Source organism: Malus domestica, chromosome 07, assembly GCF_042453785.1.
Source record: "Malus domestica chromosome 07, GDT2T_hap1".
NCBI lineage: Eukaryota > Viridiplantae > Streptophyta > Magnoliopsida > Rosales > Rosaceae > Malus > Malus domestica.
The window spans coordinates 20,223,227-20,245,974 of record NC_091667.1 but is presented as its reverse complement, the minus strand read 5'-3'; the positions used below and the strand labels follow the sequence as shown (position 1 = coordinate 20,245,974).

At 40.4% G+C, this 22,748-nt stretch overlaps 1 protein-coding gene across 1 annotated transcript; it reads left to right on the top strand.

The window, feature by feature from the left end:
- Positions 1 to 18,840: 18,840 nt before the first annotated feature.
- Positions 18,841 to 21,658, top strand: LOC103401911 (uncharacterized). Its single transcript, XM_008340637.4, has 2 exons — positions 18,841 to 19,231; positions 21,266 to 21,658. The coding sequence occupies exons 1-2, from the start codon at positions 19,033 to 19,035 to the stop codon at positions 21,448 to 21,450; spliced, it is 384 nt and encodes a 127-aa protein (XP_008338859.3). The 5' UTR covers positions 18,841 to 19,032; the 3' UTR covers positions 21,451 to 21,658.
- The last annotated feature ends 1,090 nt before the right edge of the window (positions 21,659 to 22,748 follow it).

Sequence of the window (22,748 nt, the reverse complement as noted above, 5' to 3'; positions counted from 1 at the left end):
ATCAAGCCCCGACGGCCCTTGGATCAACCATCCACCAATTCAAGATCAAGCCCCGACGACCCTTGAAGAAAGCACCATCGTTCATCATCCGTTCATCCAAGATCAAGCCCCAACGGCCATTTGGATCAACAACGTCGAAAAATTCACACATCCAACCGTTCTTCAAGATCAAGCCCAAAAGCCCTTGAAGATCCGTTCATCACTGTTCTTCGAGATCAAGCCCAAAGGCCCTCGAAGATCCGTTCAAGCCCAAAAGCTCTCGAAGATCCGTTCGTCACTGTTCTTTGAGTTCAAGCCCAAAAGCCCTCGGAAATCCGTTCATCACTGTTCTTCAAGATCAAGCCCAAAAGCCCTTGAAGATCCGTCAATCACCATTCTTCAAGATCAAGCCCAAAAGCCCTTGAAGATCCGTTCATCCTCGTTCATCCAAGATCAAGCCTCGACGACCCTTGGATCAATCGCACATCCCACAAATCAACACCTTACGGAGATCGAATCAGAGGATCAAAATAGAGAGAGATTGTAACCCAAAACCATCAAATACATAATATTTGTTTGTGCACGTTGTTCTTGTCTCTTTCGTTTCAGGAATTTTCCGTGTTCACAAATTAGCACGCCCAGTGGGACCATCTCTACCTCTCATCTCTTTCTCCGTTCAAGAAATTCAAGCGCACTTCCAAAATTAATGGCATCAAGGAAGGCTCAAACTGTTCCCGCAACCGGCGCAAAGAACAAAAGCGTCCTCGTCGCAACTGGTGTCACTTTGGGCATCACGACTCGAAGCATGGCAAGAGCTACTTCTGCCGCCTCTTTCACCTCTGCATCAACTCTGCCAAGGGAACAAAAGCACCCAAGGCACGAGCCTTTGATCACCTTAGCCTCACTAAGGGCACCAAGGGGGGAAAGCCCAAGGAAATACTCTGAATCCATGCTCTCTGATGCCGATTCAAGCGACAGTTCAGCCATGCAAGTCATGACCATTGGAGCAACTTCAATCGATGAGCAGCTGGCTCAAATGAATGAAGCAATCGCAAGGCTAACCCGAACTGTGGAAGAAAAAGACTTGCAAATTGCAGCACTAGTCAACCGACTGGAGGCGTAGGATGGCGATAAACCCGACCCAGAGGATGATCCACTAAAGGGAGGAGCTGACGGAGACGAAGAACCCCCGGTGAAGAAAATCGATGGGAAGCCGGAGCCAGACCAAGCAGCGGCACTCATGGGATCTCTTTCTATCCAGCAGCTGCAGGAGATGATCACCAACACCATAAAGGCACAGTACGAAGGGAGCTCACATACCTCATTGTTCTACTCAAAGCCCTATTCCAAGAAGATTGATGCCCTAAGGATGCCAAGGGGTTATCAACCACCAAAGTTCATGCAGTTTGATGGAAAAGGAAACCCAAAGCAGCACGTTGCACATTTCGTCGAAACTTGCAACAACGCGGGGACGGAGGGAGACTACCTCGCCAAGCAGTTTGTGCGCTCGCTGAAAGGAAATGCCTTTGAGTGGTACACGGACCTAGAGCCTGAGTCCATCAACAGCTGGGAGCAATTAGAGCGGGAATTCCTCAACCGCTTCTACAACACCCGCCGCACTGTGAGCATGCTAGAGCTAACGAGCACAAAGCAGTGGAAGGACGAGCCAGTCATTGACTACATCAACAGATGGCGCACTCTAAGCCTCGATTGTAAAGACAGGCTCTCGGAAACCTCTTCAATCGAGATGTGCATCCAAGGCATGCAATGGGGTTTGCAATACATCCTTCAAGGCATTAAACCACGGACTTTCGAGGAATTGGCCACTCGCGCCCATGACATGGAGTTGAGCATCGCCCATCATGGGAAGAAGGAACCGATCGCCGACTACAAGAACGACAAAGTTCTTGGGCCAAAGGTGGAGAAGGCTACGTGGAAATCCACCAAAGAAGCAATGACAGTCAACACAGCTCCCGTCAAAATCCCTACACGAGGCAAGGCGATTCAAAACGAAGCTTTTCATGATCAAGAGATGCGTAGACGCACTTTGAAGGAGCTTGAGGAGAAGACTTATCCATTCCCCGACTCTGATGTGGTTGCCATGCTGGATGACCTGTTGGACAAGAAGGTGATCAGTTTGCCTGAGTGCAGACGGCCGGAAGAGATGAATCGTACCGACAGTCCAAGATACTGTAAATTCCACCGCTTCATCAGTCATCCGACAGAAAAATGTTTCGTGCTGAAAGACCTCATCATGAAGCTGGCTCAGAAAGGAATCATCGAGCTAGATCTTGACGAAGTGGCGAAGTCAAACTATACCACCTTCACTTCTTGCTCTTCCGACTCAAAGTTTTCACCTCAACCGCTGGGGGCATCGTCCAAGACAAGCAAAATTGAAGGATGGACTCAAGTCACTCCTAAGAAATTGCACAAGAAGCATACGTTTTCTCCACAAGTCCGCCAATCGGAAAGGGGGCAAAGCAGCTCTTGTCAACCTTCAAAGCAACGTGAACGTGTTGAAGATGATGAAATTTCGACATATAGATCGTCCATCCCCATCACGATGCGTGATTTCTTGCCCGAAGACTTCTTCAATCACTCGGTCAAGGCTCCTTGCTATGAAGATTGTGAAGAACGCCTCTCCAAAATTGCTTGACAAATTCACCAAAGCTCATTGTCCGCACGAGCCTAAACTGTAGGACACGAGGCTCATCGCCTGCACGAGCCTAAACTGCATGGCACAACGCTCCTGATCCGCACGAGCATAAAAGGCGACATCAACGCTCCTGGTCTGCACGAGCATAAAAGGCAACATCAACGCTCATTGCCTGCACGAGTTGAAACTGCAACACAGCACCAAATGCTCATTGTTCGCACGAGCCTAAACTGCACGAACCAAATGCTCCTTGTTCGCACGAGCCTAAACTGCATGAAACAAGCTCCTTGTCTGCAAGAGCCTAAACTGCAAGACACAAGGCTCCTCGCCCGCACGAGCCTAAACTGCATGGCACTAAGCTCCTGGTCTGCACGAGCATAAAAGGCAACACCAACGTTCCTTGCTGGCACGAGCTGAAACTGCTCCACGGCACCAAACACTCCTGGTTTGCACGAGTTTAAAAGGCAACACAACACACTCCTTGCCTGCATGAGTTAAACTGCAAACAGCACAAAAAGAAAATACCAAGAAAAAAAAAATGTATTTTGAACTACGTTTTGACTTGATCTCTTTGTTTGGAAGGGTACGTAGGCAGCTCGAACATTCAATTTCGAGTTCAGTCACATCAACATAAAAAATAAATGCTTTATTGAAGAAGGTCAATTTTATTACAAATTTATTTGCAATTTTCTTTGTACAAAATTAAATTACAGTTTCTTTAAAAAAAAAAAAGAAAAAAAAAAGAAACAAAGGAAGAAAAAAAGAAACATATATATATATATATATATATATATATATATATATGTATGTATGTCTCGGCCCAACACCAAGCTCCAGCACCAACAATGGTCCAGACAGATCCTATGGCCCATCCTCATTCAGCTCCTAAACCCAAGACCAAATATGGGCCCATCAACTTCCTCGCCCACCAGGCCTTAATCCCCGGACGACAAGTCGTCTTCTCCCAGCGCGCTCACCATCTCCGTCTCTCTCCGTCGTCTCCTCGATCCAACCTGCAAGTACCGACCTCTGGTTCCCACGCAATCGATTCGACTGGCCATTGTTTCTTTCTGTAAGAAATGTTTGAGAGAGAGAGATTCAATTTCTATCCACTGTGTATCTATGTGTATATGTGTGGTATACATCCTGTATGATCTGATTTGGGAATTAGGGCTTTGAAATTCGATTGCGTGGAGGAAAGAGTGGTAGTCGGAAATGGCTTACAAAAGAAGGCAGCAGGTTTCGTCGTCATTATCGACATCAAGCACGAGCTTTCAATTTGAAGAAGAGGAAGATAAATCTCGATACCCACTACCTTCTCTGCAGTCCGACGAATCGCTTGCGGCCAAAGCTATTCGAGACTCGTCGGCGCATCGCGACTCCTCTCTCTCCTCCGCTTACGCTGCTCGCGGTGCTCGCCTGCTCTCTGCAAGCCTCCCCTGCCCATCATCTCCTCCATCGAGCAGGAGAAGGAAAGCCGCAACGACGACCACGCTTCCTTGGTCCCCGACTACCGATCCAAGATCGAGACCAAGCTCTCCAACATCTGGGACCGCCCTGAGAGAGAAATGGCGAGGAAGCCGACATCTTTAACCTGCAGAATTTGCTAGAATCCTCCAACTTTCTTTCGTCAAACATTTCCGCTATAAAAATTAAAACCCAATTACAAATCCCGGCGTGGCTCTCTCCGGCAATACTTTGGTGTTTGTACAGAATGTGGGAAACTCTTGTAAATGAGTGGGAGGCTTATTAGAGTTTGCAGGAATCCGACCTGAAAGGCTTCAGCAGGACCCAACATTGAGGACTTGTGACTTCGCCAGATTGTACTCTGGTCCTGTCCTGAGTCTCTTTACAAAATACCAAACGCTGGAGTATCTTGATCTATCATACAATCAGCTTCGCGGGAAAATCCCTGAAGAAATGGGGGACATGATTGCGTTGCAAGTTCTTGAGTTATCCCACAACCAGTTATCAGGTGAGATTCCTGCATCACTTGGCCAACTCAAAGATTTAGGGGTGTTTGATGCATCACATAACAGACTGCAGGGTCATATCCCCGATTCTTTGGAGAACCTATCTTTCTTGGTGCAAATTGACTTGTCCAACAATGAGTTAACCGGATAAATTCCCTTTAGGGGTCAGCTGAGTACACTTCCTGCTACCCAGTATGCTAACAACCTTGGACTCTGTGGGGTCCTATTGCCCGATTGCCAGAGCGGCAACGACCAACCATCCACGACTCCGAGCGATCAGGATACAGGCAAACAAAGTCGCAGGCCATCAGTTGCGTCATTGGCTAACAGCATTGTCGTGGGGGTTCTGATTTCTCTTGCTTCGGTCTGTGTTCTGATTGTGTGGGCAATTGCAATGCGCACAAGGCGAAAGGAAGCAAAGGAGGTGAAGATGCTTAATCGTTTGCAAGCATCCCATGCGGCATGGAAGATTGACAAAGAGAAAGAACCCTTGAGCATTAATGTTGCAACTTTCCAAAGGCAGTTGAGGAACCTCAAGTTTTCCCAACTCATTGAGGCAACCAATGGCTTCTCGGCAGATAGTCTTATCAGGTGTGGAGGTTTTGGGGAAGTGTTCAAGGCAACGCTGAAAGACGGGTCAAGTGTTGCAATAAAAAAAACTTATACGGCTGAGCTGCCAAGGTGACCGTGAATTCATGGTCGAGATGGAAACTCTGGGGAAGATCAAGCATAGGAATCTTGTGCCTTTATTGGGTTATTGCAAAATTGGCGAAGAGAGGCTGCTAGTATATGAATTCATGGAGTACGGAAGCCTCGAAGAAATGCTCCATGGGAGAACAAAGACCCGTGATAGGCGGATGCTAACATGGGAGGAAAGAAAAAAGATTGCAAGAGGACGGCGGCGTGGAGCAAGTTTGTCTTTTGGGGAGCCCTGGGAATTAACGAGGTGGAGTCTGTTGGCTGTGCTCGGTGGTTGTGCTCACCTTCTCCTTCTGCCCATCAGCTTCAGCAGCATGTACAGCCCCTCCTCCTCTATCTCTTGCCTCGCAGCTACCAACGACTTCAACGACCGCCGTCAAACGACTAGCCGGTCGTGAAGCTCGAAGCACCATCTTCTCCGTCCTCCTTGCTCCGCTGCCTGCAAATTTCTCTACCCATCATCAACATTTATACAAAAAATATATATTAAAAAAATAGGATGGTGGAGCAAAGCAAAGTGGTGCATCTGGCACCACGTGAAAAAAACGGGAATGGTGGATCAAGCACCATGTGGAAGCAGACGAAAATAAAATAAAATAAAATTAATTAATTAATTAAATTAAAGATGGTGGATTCTTGGTGGCTAGCACCATGCAAAAAAAACAAAGGGAAAATGGGTTTTGGGATGGTGGATCACTCCACGTGAAGAAAAAAAAAAAAATATATATATATATATATATACAGCAAAAAAAAAAAAAAAAAAACATTAAAAGAAATAAAAGTCCATTTTATTTATTTTTTCTGGAAATTTTACATAAAATTGCATTCTACATACCAAAAAAAAAAAGAAAAATAATAAAATATATAAAATTAAAAAATTAAAATTTTTTTTTACAAATGTGCAAACAAACGGGAGGGAGTCTTTATTGCTCAGGTGGTGTCTCAGTACTCGGTGGAGCTCTAGGAAAAAGAGACGTCGGAGGTTGACTGTTTGAAGTCACACCACTCGGTGGAACTCCAGGAAGAAGAGGAGCCGGAGGTTGATCATGAGGAGCTTCATTACGCGGTACAGCCCCAGAAGACGAAGGCAAATGCTGCTGGAACAAACCCACAAACCGCTGATGATCAAGTAAAATCTGACCATCAGATTCCTGCATCTGGTCAATCTTCCTCTTCATGTTTGTCGCATAGCTATGTGCGAGCTTATGCAACTGTTTATTCTCCTGCTTGAGCCCTCTAATCTCCTGTTTGAGACTCATCACTTCCGCCGCCAATGATTCAACTTGACGGGTTCGAGCAAATAGGCGTTGGGCCATATTAGACACAGAATCTGCACACTGTACACTGAGAGCCAGAGAATCCTTAACAGCCAACTCATCAGACCGTTTGGAAAGTAGTCTGTCATCTCTGGGAGTGACAAGGTTTCGGGCCACCACCGCAGCGGTCATATCATTCTTCACCACCGAATCCCCAACCGTAAGAGGACCAGTAGGGGATATGAAGGATGGGCGCCATATGTTGTCTGGAGAAGGCGGGACTGCCTCTTCACCAAGATTCAAGTCAAAACGACGATCGGAGGGTCCTGACATTTTCAAAGTGTTGAAGAAAGAAGAGGTCGGACGAATCAAGATCTTAGAAGTGCAAGAAGGGAGTTTTCACAAGCAAAATTCAAGTGTGCTTTGAAACGAACAGCGTGCCTCTATAAAAAATCAGCACTCGACGGGATTTCAGAGATCGAAGAGGCGAGCTCAGAATTCGAAGAGGCCATTCAAAAATCGAAGAGGCAAGCTCAGAAATCGGAGAAGCATCTTGCTTTTCCAGACGCATCGGCACCCGTCACACGCAAACTCAGCTTTGCGAAAATCACGGGCAATTTGTCGAAGCACCGATCCCAGTTATCGAAGAGGCGCCAGTCTTTTTCAGCCGCGTCAACACCTGTCACATGCACACTCAGCTTGGCAGAAATTACGGACAATTTGTCGAAGATTTCTGATAAAGAAGAAAGCACGTGAAGCCATACTGATCAATCACGCATTGGTTGCTGACACGAGTGAAAGAACAGTACCTCTACAGGTATTAAGGAACTCCCTATAACTGTCCACCTTCACCTTCCATAGCAAGGCAGACATACAGAGCCTTTCTTCATCTCCAAAAAAAATGCTTTCCCAACGAAACCTCTCGAGTCATTCAGTGTTCCTTATTCCTTGGGGTACCTCTGCAAGCCAATGACTCCAAAGCAAAAGTATTTCATATCACCAGGGTAGAAAGCAAGAGTATCTCATATCATGCGTTCTCCCTGTCCTTTCCTTTGTCCTTGTTCTTTCCTACAAAGACAAGGATAAAGAAAACAATATGCCGGAACTTCCACTTAAACTTGGGTAAGGAACCGACTGCTTGGAACCCTTCCCTGATTGCCTACCTAGCACTGCTCTCGAGTACTCGTTTCCCACTGCTGCTGTACTTCCAAAGAAGCTGCCACATCTGCCTGGAGAACAGATAAGGCAAGTGAAAATGATACCTTGCAGCATGTGAAGACAAGGTGCAGAAGGAACAAGCAGAGAAGAATGCGGTCTGCACAGTCAACTCAGCGGAAGGAGTCCGAACTGAGGAACTCGAGAAGCTGCCATATCTGCCTGAAGAAACAAGCAGAGAAGAATGCAGCATGCACAGTCAACTCGGCAGAAAGAGTCTGAGATGAAGAACTCGTTTTGACCCTCAAATTCTTGGGTCAACTTACTAGGCGTTGTGGGCTGCACGTGCCGATTCACCACCCTTGAATCAAATCCTTAAAGATCAAGTCACCAACTGGAAGAATAGCCCATCAATCTTGAAGATCATACCGCTGACCAAACTGCTTAGGTGTGAATTAGAAAGATTGAACAAAGCAACAAGTCGTCACCTTCACCTCGTGCCTGCTTGCAATATGTTCGAGTCAACCTTCAAGAATCAAGCCTCAACGGCCCTTGAAGAAGCTTCCAGCCAAATTCGAAATCAAGCCTCGACGGCCCTAGAAGAAATCACAAGTCCGATTCAAGATTAAGTGTCTACCACCCTTGAATCAAAACCTAGTTCAAGAATAAGCTGTGGAAAATCAACAATTGGAGGAATCTAGAAAATCCTTCAACCCAGTTCAAGATCAAAGCTGTGGAAAGTCAACAAATCGCAACAAAATACGTGTCGATTCACCCACTACCAAAGCCAAAGATCATCTACCACATGAAGCTCCTTGTGGTCCAATTTCAACCTTCAAGATCAAGCCTCGACGGCCCTTGAAGAAATTTCAAACAACAATTCAAGATCAAGCCTCAACGGTCCTTGAAGAAATCTCAAGCCCAATTCAAGATCAAGCCTCAACGGCCCTTGAAGAAATCTCCAGCCCAATTCAAGATCAAGCCTCGACGACCCTTGGATCGACATCTACAGTAAGGGACTTCAAAACGCATCTCCTACACGTGACAAGCACATGTATACGACGTGCCTTGAAGTGGGGGCATTTGTAGACATCGAAATTTCGTAAATAAATGTTGACCGATAAATCAAAGTGTCAACGCTCATGTATTACATAAATTTTACACGTAGCGTGTGACTCAACGAAAATTGAAATGAGTTGGAAAAGTCATCAAATAGGACACGTGTCAACACCTGGTAGAAACGACTTATTTCATCTGGGATATTATATTCAAAATTAGGCATTGGAAAATTCTATAAATACAAGCTCATTTCATTCATTTAAAGGAACCAATTCATATTACACCTTGAAGCTCTGAAGCTCTGAAACTCCGAAGCTCTCAAGCATCCAGGTTCCCGAAGAATCAAGAAAGTGTTCTTCATTCTTCGTTCATCGTTCTCCCAAGATCAAGCCTCGACGGCCCTTGGATCAACAATCATCCACCTTCAAGATCAAGCCCCGACGGCCCTTGAAGAAAGCGTTCTTCATTCTTCGTTCATCGTTCTTCCAAGATCAAGCCCCAACGGCCCTTTGGATCAACAATCATCCACCAATTCAAGATCAAGCCCCGACGGCCCTTGAAGAAAGTGTCCTTCGTTCTTCGTTCATCGTTCTTCCAAGATCAAGCCCCGACGGCCCTTGGATCAACCATCCACCAATTCAAGATCAAGCCCCGACGGCCCTTGAAGAAAGCACCATCGTTCATCATCCGTTCATCCAAGATCAAGCCCCAACGGCCATTTGGATCAACAACGTCGACAAATCCACACATCCAACCGTTCTTCAAGATCAAGCCCAAAAGCCCTTGAAGATCCGTTCATCACTGTTCTTCGAGATCAAGCCCAAAAGCCCTCGAAGATCCGTTCAAGCCCAAAAGCTCTCGAAGATCCGTTCGTCACTGTTCTTCGAGTTCAAGCCCAAAAGCCCTCGGAAATCCGTTCATCACTGTTCTTCAAGATCAAGCCCAAAAGCCCTTGAAGATCCGTCAATCACCATTCTTCAAGATCAAGCCCAAAAGCCCTTGAAGATCCGTTCATCCTCGTTCATCCAAAATCAAGCCTCGACGACCCTTGGATCAATCGCACATCCCACAAATCAACACCTTACGGAGATCGAATCAGAGGATCAAAATAGAGAGAGATTGTAACCCAAAACCATCAAATACATAATATTTGTTTGTGCACGTTGTTCTTGTCTCTTTCGTTTCAGGAATTTTCCGTGTTCACAGATAGATTTTGGGGTTCAATGTTATTGCACCGTGTTGAATATTATACATTAGTTGAAATATGATGCCTCTGTGCCGACCGGAAAACAAAAGAATAAAAAAAGACGAGTATTTTAGGATTATGTATACTCACGATGAAAAGAAGGCAATGACAGGAGAAAACAAGAGTTTCGGGAGTGATTTTCACGGATTACTTTTGAACTCACGATGAAATTGAAAACCAGATGGTTTCGGTGGATGAGTGCAAGACGTTTTACTTTGCTGGACAAGAAACCATTAATACTTTGTTTGCTTGGACTCTGTTTCTTCTGGCACTCCATACGGATTGGCAAGAGGAATCAAGAAAGGGGGTGATGGAATGATTTGGCTAACAAACCCCAAATCCTGATAACTTTTCCAGACTGAAAATAGTAAGAAAGGGGGTGTTGGAAACATGTTTTCAGTTGAGATTAGAGATTCTAATTTGGGAATCTGTTTTTCTTTTTTATTCATGCAGACGAGTATGATTTTCTATAAGTCTCACAGGTTATATCCCCCTCTTGATTCCTTATTAAGGAGAGTTGATAGGGAAATTATACTGGGGAATGTCAGTGTGCCTAGACAGGGGAATGTTATTGTGCCACCTAATGTGGAATTGGTTTTCTCAAATCTAGCATTTCAGCACGATGCTCGAATTTGGGGAGAAGACAAGCAACTTTTCAAACCAGAGAGATTCGCAGAAGGGATCGCTAAAGCTACTAACAATAACATAAGCACTTTCATACCCTTTCGTCTGGGACCTCAAAGCTGTGTGGAGTTGAACCTTGCAACCATCGAAGCAAAGATTGCTCTGTCGATGATTCTACAATGCTACTCCTTCACTCTTTCCCCAGGTTATGTCCACTTGCCCTTTCTTTATTTGACACTGCGGCCACAACATAGAATTCAGGTAATGCTACATTCACTTTGAACTGTGAAGGCTGGCATTGCCGGGAAATTGATGCCTTTCGGATTTGCTACTCAGTGCAACTAATGAAATTGTGTCTATCCGTTATCATTTCAACTTTTTCTAGCTATCGAACTCATTGGTATGTGTTTAGACTTTAGAGTAACCGCTGTGTATCATCAATGGTAAACTATACTTAATTAAAGACACAAAGCTTAAACATAATATGTAACTAGTAACTGCATTAGGATAGGTTGGGAGAATACATATGGATAAGCAGTTCAACAGAAGCACAGTACTAATTACTACTGCTCCTTATTTATCATATATAAGTCCTAATGTCTCAGCCATTAGTGAGAAATAGTAGATTTTTTTATTTGCGCAGATCTTTGAAGTAGGCAGCAGGGTTACTCTCAAAGCTGTCTCTCGAGATCGTATAATCTCTTCCTGGCGCTTTCATAGAAGCCCCCGTCCCTCCCGCTGCTTTGGCTCCTCCGCCACCGCCACCGCCACTGCCACCAGTTGCTCCACCGGAGGATTTGTTACCCCCCCCCAGACCCAGCATTTTGATTCCCTCCAGAGCCCTTGCTGCCTCCCATTTTCTAGTACAAACTGCTTTTACTTTTCTTTTGCCTTTTGTTGATTTTATGACTTGCATGAAGGGTGCATGGCCATATATATAATGCACTAATTTAAAGATTTGATTCTGGGAAGATTAATTCAAGCATCGGAAGTGTTAGAGTACGTTGGAACATGAAGTCAAAGCTTGAAAATGAAGGATAATAAAGGACGGTAGTATTAAAAGTTAAAGTCTGCCATTTCCCAACAAGAAATGCATAATACGAAGCTTGAACACGTAATACAAAGACTCCTCCTTTGAAATGCCTTTTTCTTACCAATAATTAAAAAAAAGATAGTGTTATTCACACACTCATTTTTATCTTCTTCACTTCCTTGTTAATTTTTTGTCATGATCTTGTTCAAATTATTCGATTTGACGGCCGAAATTTGAGAAGATTATGTGAGAAGTAAAAATGAGTGTGTTGATAGCACTACCTCTAAAAAAAAATATATGTTCAAGATTGCCTTTGGATGGACTAGTAGTGCAATCTGATAAATAAAAACATTAATGTATTTGACAGAAAAACTTAAATGTTTTTAAATCATTGAAGCATTTTCTCAAGTAGTACTTTGTTATGCTTCTTTATAAAGTTTTCACAATTGTTTTTTTTTTCTTTTTTCGAATGTACTTAAATTTTTAATAAAAAAGTTCAATGCATTTCTTATAAAAGCACTTCTAGATAAAACGCTTATGAGCACAAGTGCTTCATAAAAAAAAAAAAAAAAAAAAAGACTCAAACGGGCCCATAAATGGCAAATGACATAACAATGATTTATGTACACATTTGCTTGATTCATATATATAATGCACTAATTTAAAGATTTGATTCTGGGAAGATTAATACAAGCATCGGAAGTGTTAGAGTACGTTGGAACATGAAGTCAAAGCTTGAAAATGAAGGATAATTAAGGATGGTAGTATTAAAAGTTAAAGTCTGCCATTTCCCTACAAGAAATGCATAATACAAAGGTTGAACACGTAATACAAAGATTCCTCCTTTGAAATGCCTTTTTCTTACCAATAATTAAAAAAAAAAAATAGTGCTATTCACACACTTATTTTTACCTCCTTCACTTCCTTGTTAATTTTTTGTCATGAACTTGTTCGAATTATTCGATTTGACGATCAAAATTTGAGAAGATTATGTGAGAAATAAAAATGGATGTGTTGATAGCACTACCTCAAAAAAAAAAAAAAAAAAAAGTTCAAGACTGCTTTTGGATGGACCAGTAGTGCGCTTCATAAAAAAAAAATATGTATATATAAAAGACTCAAACGGGCCCATAATGGCAAATGACATAACAATGATTTATGTACACATTTGCTTGATTCATTTATTTATATAAAATGGCACATTTTACAACATAAGAAACGGTGGACAGAGATTTGTGAATCGGTTAGTGTTTTTTTTTTTTTTTAAATTTTAACAAACGATATTATTTACACTAAGAGGGAGGGGTGAGCTTAGCTTCACAATGAGCTAGTAATAATATGGTTCAAACTTGTCTTTGACGAGAATCGAACTTAGGACCTCTCACTTTCAAGTGACTCAGTTAGCTAAGAGTACTTACCTATGCACCCAGTTCGATTTCCTCCCCTAAATATACTCAGTTAGTTAAGAGCAAGGAAGAAAATATCGGTAATATCGGAAATATCGGTAGTCCGAAAACACGGAAATATCGATGGAAATATCGGAATAATATCGATATCGATAAAAATTACATGGAAACCACGGAAATTGTAAGAAAAACTTGGAAATTTTTATTGAAACTTTGCAGGATGTTTATTTAGTCAATTATCTATTAGTTTATCACAAAAAATTGGAAGGAAATGCATTGCATGATGGATTTAACATTATCAAGTTGATTATATAGCGAGCTGACAAACATTGTGAGTGTAGAAAATATGTAGTAATTAATGAAAGAAGTCTAAACACACCATAATCATTTATATATAATGAATTAGTACAATATTTTACACTTTATACATTGCATTTTTTGTTCTTCTCTGACAGAATTTGGTCTTAACGTGGAGAAGAAGATAAAGTAAGCAGATTTTTTGGTTCTTCTCTGACAGAATATTTGGTTCTTCTGAGCAAAGTCACTTCCAATTCTTTCATACAAAACCGTGTGCCACACACACACATCCTCAAAGTTTTTTTCTTTTTCTCTCGGATAACACACACACACATAACCATACACACACACACACACACACAAAACCATGGTTTTATACAAAACCATGTGCCAAAACTCTCTCGGATAACACACATACACACATAACCATACACACACACACACACACACATAACCATACACGTGAACACACACACACACAAAACCATGGTTTTATACAAAACCATGTGTCAAACCGTGTGCCACAAACACACACACACACACACACCCTCAATGTATTTTTTTCTTTCTCTCGGATAACACACACACACTTCTCCCTCATTCCACACACACACACATGCACACACCCTCCATCTACAGAGATCGGAGATCTCTCTTCTCCCAAACACACACACACAGATCGGAGATCTCTCTTCTCCATTCTCCGATCTCTCTTCTCCCAAACACCCACATACAAAGAGAGATCTCCGATCTCTCGATCTCTCTTCTCCCTTCGCCGTTGATCGTGGCTCTGGCGAAGTCGGAGTTGGCTCAGTCGTCTCTGGCGGTGCGCCGCTGAGCAAGGATCACGTTCAGTCATCTGGTTCGTCTTCGTCTTCGTCAGGTGAGATTCCATTGAAACCCTAAACCCTAAACCGACTTCACATATGTTGAATCGTTTATGCATGCGTGAAATCTGAAGTTTATATGTGAAATTGATGTTAAAATTCGTGTTTTTGCAAGGTTTTTGGGACGAAATCGGCCCGGGAATAGGCACACCGTCTCCGGCGTTCTTCTCCGACGTCGCCTCGGAGTCCGATTGCACCAAACTCAAAAAAATTTCGCCGATATTTGGCCGAAAACCATTCAGATACCACTTAGAATATCCATCACCTGAAAAACCGATAATATCGGCGATATTTCGCCGATATTATCGGCATTTTCTTCCATGGCTAAGACTCAGAATGGGCTAGCAATAATGTGGTTCAAATTCGCCTTTGGCAAGAATTAAATCTAAGACATCTCACTTACAGGTGAATAGGAATAGGGGTGGGTTCTAAAAACCGAAAAAAGCCGGACCGAACACTGAATTGAAAAAAAAAAAAATCTAAACAGAATTGAAAAAAACTGAATTGAATCGAAATCCTATGGTTTGATTAACCAAAACGAATTATTATATATATATATATATATATATAATATTATTTTTTTAATTCCCACCCCAATTCATAAGCCCAACTATAAACCCTAGCACAGTCTCTTTTGTTTTTGCTCAGAGAGCCGCATGCCTTCCCTTCTCCTCCTCTCCATCTTTATTTCTTTCTTTTTTGTCCATGTTTCTTCTTCTTTTCTTTCTCCCCAGACCTCAACCGCATCTTCTTCTCTCTTTCTTCTTTCTTGTTTTTTTCCTTCCTTTTCTTTCACCATAGACCCCACATCTTCTTTCTCCTCACCCCAATTTCGAATCTCACCCACTGACTCCATTGTGACATTCCACATCGTTCAGGAGAGTGGATCATGTAAGCCTTATATGTATATTCTCATCTCTACCTAGTACGAGGCTTTTTGGGAGCTCACTGGCTTCGGGTTCCATCAGAACTCCAAAGTTAAGCGAGTTCGCGCAAGAGCAATACCATGTTGGGTGACCCACTTGGAAGTTCTCGTGTGAGTTCCCAGAAACAAAATCGTGAGGGTGTGGTCGGGGCTCAAAGCGGACAATATCGTGCTATGGCGGAGTCGAGCCCAGGATGTGGTGGGGGCCCGGGCCGGGATGTAACAATTTGGTATCAGAGCCAATCCCTGGGCGAAAGTATGCCGACGAGGACGTCGGGCCCCTAAGGAGGGTGAATTGTGACATCCCACATCACTCAGGGGAATAGATCCTATAAGCCTTATATATATATTTCTATCTCTACCTAGCACAAGGCCTTTTGGGAGGTCACTAGCTTCGGGTTCCATCAGACCTCCGAAGTTAAGCGAGTTCGCGCGAGAGCAATCCCATGATGGGTGACACACTGAGAAGTTCTCGTGTGAGTTCCCAGAAACAAAACCATGAGGGCATGGTCGGGGCCCAAAGTGGACAATATCGTGCTATGGCAGAGTCGAGTCCAAGATGTGGAGGGAGCTCGGGGCAAGATGTGACAATCCTCCTCGAAATTCTAGAGCTCTATTTCTACGCTTCCTGCTTGATCTCCAGTAGATTAACTCCGTCTATAAATCCTGACGCTGCTGCTATAGCTGAGTCTACCAAGCGGTGCCTTGCAAATTTATTCAGAGATTTATGTGGAATTTGAATTTAGATTTCTCAAATTTTCATATGCTTTTAGGTCTTGCTTATAGAAAATTATGCATGCATGCTTAGATTTGTGGAAAATTAAATGTTTGGGACTTTTGTTTTGGTTGATTAGATAGAGATACACTTCTTTATGAAAGATTTTTGTGATATGAAAATTAGTATTCTAAAACTTGGATGAAACCTAGAGTTTGTACTTTTTCGATGATTGAATTTGAAAATTTGTTTGCTTAACGATAAGGTCAATTTATTGATTTTGTTATGCAATCCATGTATCTAGAAACAAACTAATTTATTCTAGTTGAAATTCAACTTAAAAAAGTTGCAGAAGAAAAAAAAAGGAAGAAAAACCGAACTAAACTGAAACCGAATCGTAAAAAACCGAAAGGAAACCGAACCGAACAGTAATTTTGGTTTGATTTCTGGTTTCTGTAAAAAACCGAACGGAACCAAACCCACCCCTAAAGAGGAATACCACTATTGCATTGAAAATTTTCTCATATGCACTCAATGAGACTCTAATATATAATGCACTCTATGTATGATTATAAAAAATAATGAATTTTTTTTTATGATTATAGAAGGTTTCCCTATTTATAGAATTTGAGATACATTTTTGGAATGCATGCGACCATTCATGAAGAGTCAAAAGTCGCAACTCTTCGTTAGGACATACATATATTTCCACCAAAAAGCATCACATGTAATTTCTATTCAATTAATAAATTTAATATAATAATAATAATAATAATAATAATAATAATAATATTAATATTAATATTAATATTAATATTAATTTTTCCAACATTTTCAGTATTCTCACATTTATAAGGAAGGTAATCAAGTCTTTGATGCCCTTGCAAATCACAGTTCCTATTATACTAGTCTTGTTTGGTGGGATTCTCCTCCTAATTTCATATTGTCGTATCATCATTGTGATTCAGAGCTTCCGCACTACCACTTTAGATAGCTTATCTTTTGTTGGCCTTGTTATATCTTGTATTGTTTGTCTGAGGATTTGTTTATTATGGCTGTTATTTATGGTCAGGGTTAGGCTTTGTGTCATCCTTAATTGATTTTAATTTCTTCTTTTTTAATAAAGCTACCTCATTGTCACTTCCCATGATAACAATGCTGGAGTGGGATTGACTTTGAGGTTTTACCAAAAAAAAAAAAAAGGGTTTGATTCTCATAGATGATAAGTTTGATACCAAATTATCATGACATGTTCACTATAACTTTGCCCAAATATTTTACCCCTTAGTGTAAATTAGGGATAATGTTAATCACATACCCATTTTTATTTCCCACGCACACTTGTTAATTTTTTTTGACATCGATCTTCTTTAATTCATTTGATCCGACATTTGAAAATTAAGAGGCATCTATGAGAAGTAAAAATAGGTGTGTAGATAACACTACCGTAAATTAATGGTTGTATTTTTGGAATGCTAAATAACTATTTTAAAAAGGCTTATCAATTGATTTACCTCCTAAAACTGCCATTTAGTCTCACTTTACCCTTTAAAACTGGTTTTGTCTCACTTTGCTCCATGAAATGGACATTTTCATCTTATTTCACCCCATTTTCATCAAACATTAAATTAAAGGGTAGGGTGGACATTTTATTTTTAATACAGGTCTTTACCTCCAACTTGCCTGTTAAAACAATCTGAATTCCATTTTCAATAATTCTGATGTAAGCCCCTGCTTGTCTCTCTTGCTGATTGGTGTGGAGCTGTAACTACATCCGTTGGTAAAAACAAATAAAGGGTTTTGTTTCAAAATCTAATTCAAGCCAGTCAATGAATTCAATGGCTGCAACTACAGTTTTGCATCAATCCGCAAGATAGATAAACGGGGGTTCAAATTAGAGATATCAAAAATGAATTTGAGATTGTTTAAGCAAACAATTTGGTGGTAAAGAGATGTGTCAAAAATAAAATGTCTATACTACCTTTTAAGTTAGTTTTTATTTGACGGAATAAACGAAAATAAAGTGAACTGAGACTATATAAGACAAAAATTATAGTTTTATGGGGCAAAAATAGACAAAATCAGTTTCCGGCAGTAAAGTAAGACTAAATAGCATTCGAGGAGGCAAATCAATTAATAAGCCTTTAAAAATAGAACTGAAAAAATATTGTTTGACTTTCCAATGAGAGATTTTTCAATGTCTAACATGAATACATACGTCATATGTTATTATATAAAGTAGAGAGATACCTAAAAAATAATGGCTTAAATGTTAAAATGGTCCATGTGTTTTAGTCATTAGGCCGATTTAGTCTATGTGTTTTCAATTTTGCCAATTTGATAATTGTGTTTATCTTTGTTAGCCAATTAAAGACATTTCCATCTAATTTTTGTAAAAATAAATTCTCAACTCTTCGATCTCCTCCCTAACATTACCCTATCCCTTTTCTATGTCACAATCTTAATCATTTTTCAGATTGGAAGTTTGATTTCTTATATATGTTATCTCTCATTGATTTGCATTTTTCTGTAAGGAAAAAAGGTAATTATTTCTCATATGAATTCTTTAAAAGGAAAACTAATGAAAAATAGCTTGAAAACTTTGAGTTTTAACGATAAGGACAAAATAAAGGATAAAGTGAATAGTACCATGTTTGACTTTTTAGTGTAAAAATGTGGTTTTTAGTTAAAGTGAACAGTACCACGAGCTTTTCGTTAAAACTCCATTTTTTAAAAGAGATTGAATGAAATGTCTTTAATTGGCTAACAGAAACAAACACGATGACTAAATTAGTCAAATTGAAAACATGGAAACAAAATTAGCCATATGACTATAACACAAAAACAATTTTAATATTTAAATCAAAAAATAATTTCTCTATACTTATATAATAACATATAACGTACTACCAGAGTACATTTTTTAAAATCTCTCCTTATTCCTTATCGACGGAATTGAAAAAACCCGATGGCAAAAAGAGTAGGCATACGGAAAGAAGAATTTCAAATTTTGAAAAAGCCCTGACCTTGGGATAATACAAAATTACCCTCCAAAACGAAACCTCAACCTGATTTCACGCTCTCACTCTCACTCACCCCTCTGCATTAGTGCATTTGGAGGAATGGCGCTGAATTTAAGCGGATCCGATCTGGAAGATGAGGAGCTGGAGCGCCAAGTGCAGGAAATGGCGAAGAAGATTCTCGAGTACAGAGCCACTTTACCAGACCAGCTCAAGAATACCTTCGCCTCCATTCTCGCTGCTCACCGGCCCGCTTTTTCGGATAGGTCGGGTCCTGGGACGTCCGGAGCTTCGAGTTTAGGTACGTTTCTTTTAAGTGGTTGCTGGGTTTTGCATATTTTACTGAATTATTTTATAATGATTGCCGTGTTCTCAGATTGATATCGTTTGCAACTTTCTAAGGTTTGTTTGGTAGCTGAGAAAATTCTAGGTTTGAATAGAAATGAAAAGTTGGGTCTTTTTAGAGATGATTTATTTGGGGTTCTAAGAAATTTCAGAATCAAAATTGGGTCTTTTTTTTGTTTTTGTTTTTTAAAACGACAAATTATAATTTGTAGTGTATTTATTTTCATATTATTTTGGTTTGCACAAAAAATAGAAGCTTGGTAGTGGAAAGAGCCCCTTTGGGAGTTTTAAGTTAATTCCCAATTTTAGTGGCTGCAAAGAGATTTGGATGGATTGCTGTGTTTCTGGGACAATAATTATATGGATTGGAGTAATTGAACTGACGTAGTGTTTGAGGCAATCCATCTTTTTTATGGTAGTGATCATACTAGCATATCGGCGCTCACACACCAGACATTGCTGATATTGATGTTGTGTGTCTCGGTTGTGGAAATGCTTAGTTGAGGGATAAAATTCCTCTCTCTTGTGTTGTTCTCAGTGACGAATGGAGTATTGAATGTTGCTATCTATGTTGCATATAAATACTGATGGGTACATGTTATTGAGGGCAAGATTGGTGGCGTGTCTACTACTCGTATAATTTGTTCTTGATAGTGACTATATAGTTTACTTTCACTAAACCATTCTCCGTTTTTATATAGACTTAGTTCCAAAAGTCTATGGTATTCAAATGGAAGGAACTCTTTCATTTGATACAGCATTACTCAACACCCAGAACACACGGATTTAGAAAACACAGAATTATACTTGCCAGAATTAAATGTTGTAGAATATAGGCAGCTAGAAGAGATTATAGAAGCTGAAGTAGAATTAACAGAAATTAATTTTGAATTCACCAATTAGCACAGAAAGACTTCATCAGAAAAGTAAGAAAAAGTAAGCAGAATAGAGATTGAGAGAGAGAAGTGGAGTTTACCAGAAGTGGGCGCAGCCATTACCAACTTTGTATTCGGCAGCTTTTGCTGAATGTTTCTTCAAGGGTGTTGAGTTGGGGGACGTACTTCCATTCTTGAGCTTTTTGCGGAACAAGCTAAAGAACTTGTACCTTTATTCTTCTAATATTTCGTCTTCGTATTGCTCTTCTATCCAATACTCCAGAATTGGATAATAATATGCGTCTGATTTTACAAGACAAACCTAAAGAGATAGAAGCTCATACGAGAGATTTATTAAAAAGAGTTGAGAATCAAATAAATCAGTTAGAAAATAGAATAGATAGTATTGAAGAAAGTCAGAACAAATTACAAAAGACTATAATAGATTAGAGTTAGAATGAATAGAGTAAACAATTTTACCATTTATCTATCTTACATAGATTGGTCAGATAGAAATAGTTTATTAGTATTAAAAGAAAGACTCTTAGATCAGCTTTTGCAAATTGAACAAGTTAGAGCAATAATGAGAAGGCCGGAACTTGTAAATAGATTAGTAATTTGCCAATGAAGCACTAAAATGTAGATGATGTCTCTGGTTATGTAGTTGAATACACGGCTATGTTGATAGAAAAAGTGATCACATGTTGACACAGGTCGCAGTGAACTTTTTTTAGAGATGGTAGCAATGTTGAGTCAAAGATTACAGTGGGTGGAAAATGATATGGAAGCAAATTGGTTGTTGTTTCAACTAGGTTTTGTCTCCTTTCACTGTTGGTGCTGCTAGATTAAAGTTTCAAAACAAACATGTCCAAGAAGTTGATACATTGCCTTGTCCCGGAAGATCGGTGCTTTCTGTGAACGTGGTGTAGGATTTCTTGCATCTGTCATCGGAACCTTTCTTCTTGCTTTCCAATATCACCTTGAATTGAGAATGCCTAAATGCTGTTTGTTTTCAGTGCTGTTTTATTCCCCCAAAATAAGAAAAAGCGAAGTAGCATGGAGTTTCGTTTTCTCAAGGACAAATTTCCAATTCTAATTATGTGTATATTTTTCAGATGCAGGGCAAGTTGCTTCTAATAAGGCAAGATTACTGGCTGATGGAGGTCAGACTTTCGAGAAGATGCGACTGCACAAAGATAAAGTTCCCAGCAATGTTGCTGCCTTGCATATTGTTTTGAAGAGGGCGGAAGAATGTTTCTTTAAGATTGACGAATTAGATCCTCCAAAACCGAACGTCTGAGAACAAGGGGACTAGTTGACCGAGATTGCAACCCTTTAATGGCTTCTATATCTGCTGTTGATTGATGTAGAATGACACAGATGTTTTGAATTTGGTCATATTTGATTCGTACAATCAAGCAAGACGATGTTTAGCGTGAATGTAATTACCGAAGAAAGCGTGCTTTGAATTCGAAGTTATACCTTAATACGTTGCTAATTTACCGGAAGGCTCCTCTTTCAGGTATCCTGACCTCTACAGTTGACTGGTTAACTGCAATAAGTAGCTGCATAATGCACATATTACGTTTTGAGGTAATACACTGGAATTTCATTGTTCAAATTCAAGAAGAGATTCTCTTCTAGGGTTGGGGCTGTTGCCTTCAAGAATGATGAATAGGGTTTTTCGGTACTTGTGATCGAGGAGTAATGTTATTAAGGCACACAAAACTGATCCCATCCTTGGCGCTCTTTTATAGCGCGTTTACTAATCCGTAATCAAATTGAGAGGAATTGAATTGAGGAGGAATTGAAATGAGGTGGAATCAGAATCAGATTCCTGTTGAAATTATTTACTAAAACTGTCCGGAATCGGAATACAATTCCATAAAGTTGTTTACTAATTTCAGTAGAATCGGAATATAAACCAGTATGATTACTAAAATGCCCTTGTCTCAAATCAAATATTTTATATACTTTTTTTAATAAAATTTGATATATTATATAATAGTAAGAAAAAATAAAATTGCTTTTTTATTCCCTTATTCCAAAATATTAAATTTGTATACAAATTTATTGTATTACTAGTATTAATATATATAATTATTGTTTTAACAATATTAAAATATTAAACACCTCTATGCAAATCTTATCTAGAATTATTAGAACCATGATTCCTATCTTGCTCTTGGGTTATGGCGGCTAATTGCTTAAACATAACACCCACTTCATCTTCCTCATCCTTCCCTGAAGGATACATGTGACATCAATAATGCCCTTATTCAAACCCAGTTGAATAAAACATTCCTCCTTTCTCTGCAATTCTTCGTATCTTTTCTCCCCTGCCCACACCTCCATGTTCCCCACCCATCCTACCCCATAGCCACCGCCTCTTCTACCTGCAAAGTATTTCATAATTTTTTGGGTTTTTTGAGTGGTTGCTTCCACGGATTTGTGGGTTTCGGTCTTGGCTTGAATTGCTTATTTTCAAGATTTGGGTGATTGATTTTTGAATCCGGTTTGGGGATAGATGGGGTTCTTGAGCTGGTGGGTTGGGAAGTGAAGCACGATCGCACGGGGAGGTGGAAGGTGAAGCGAAGA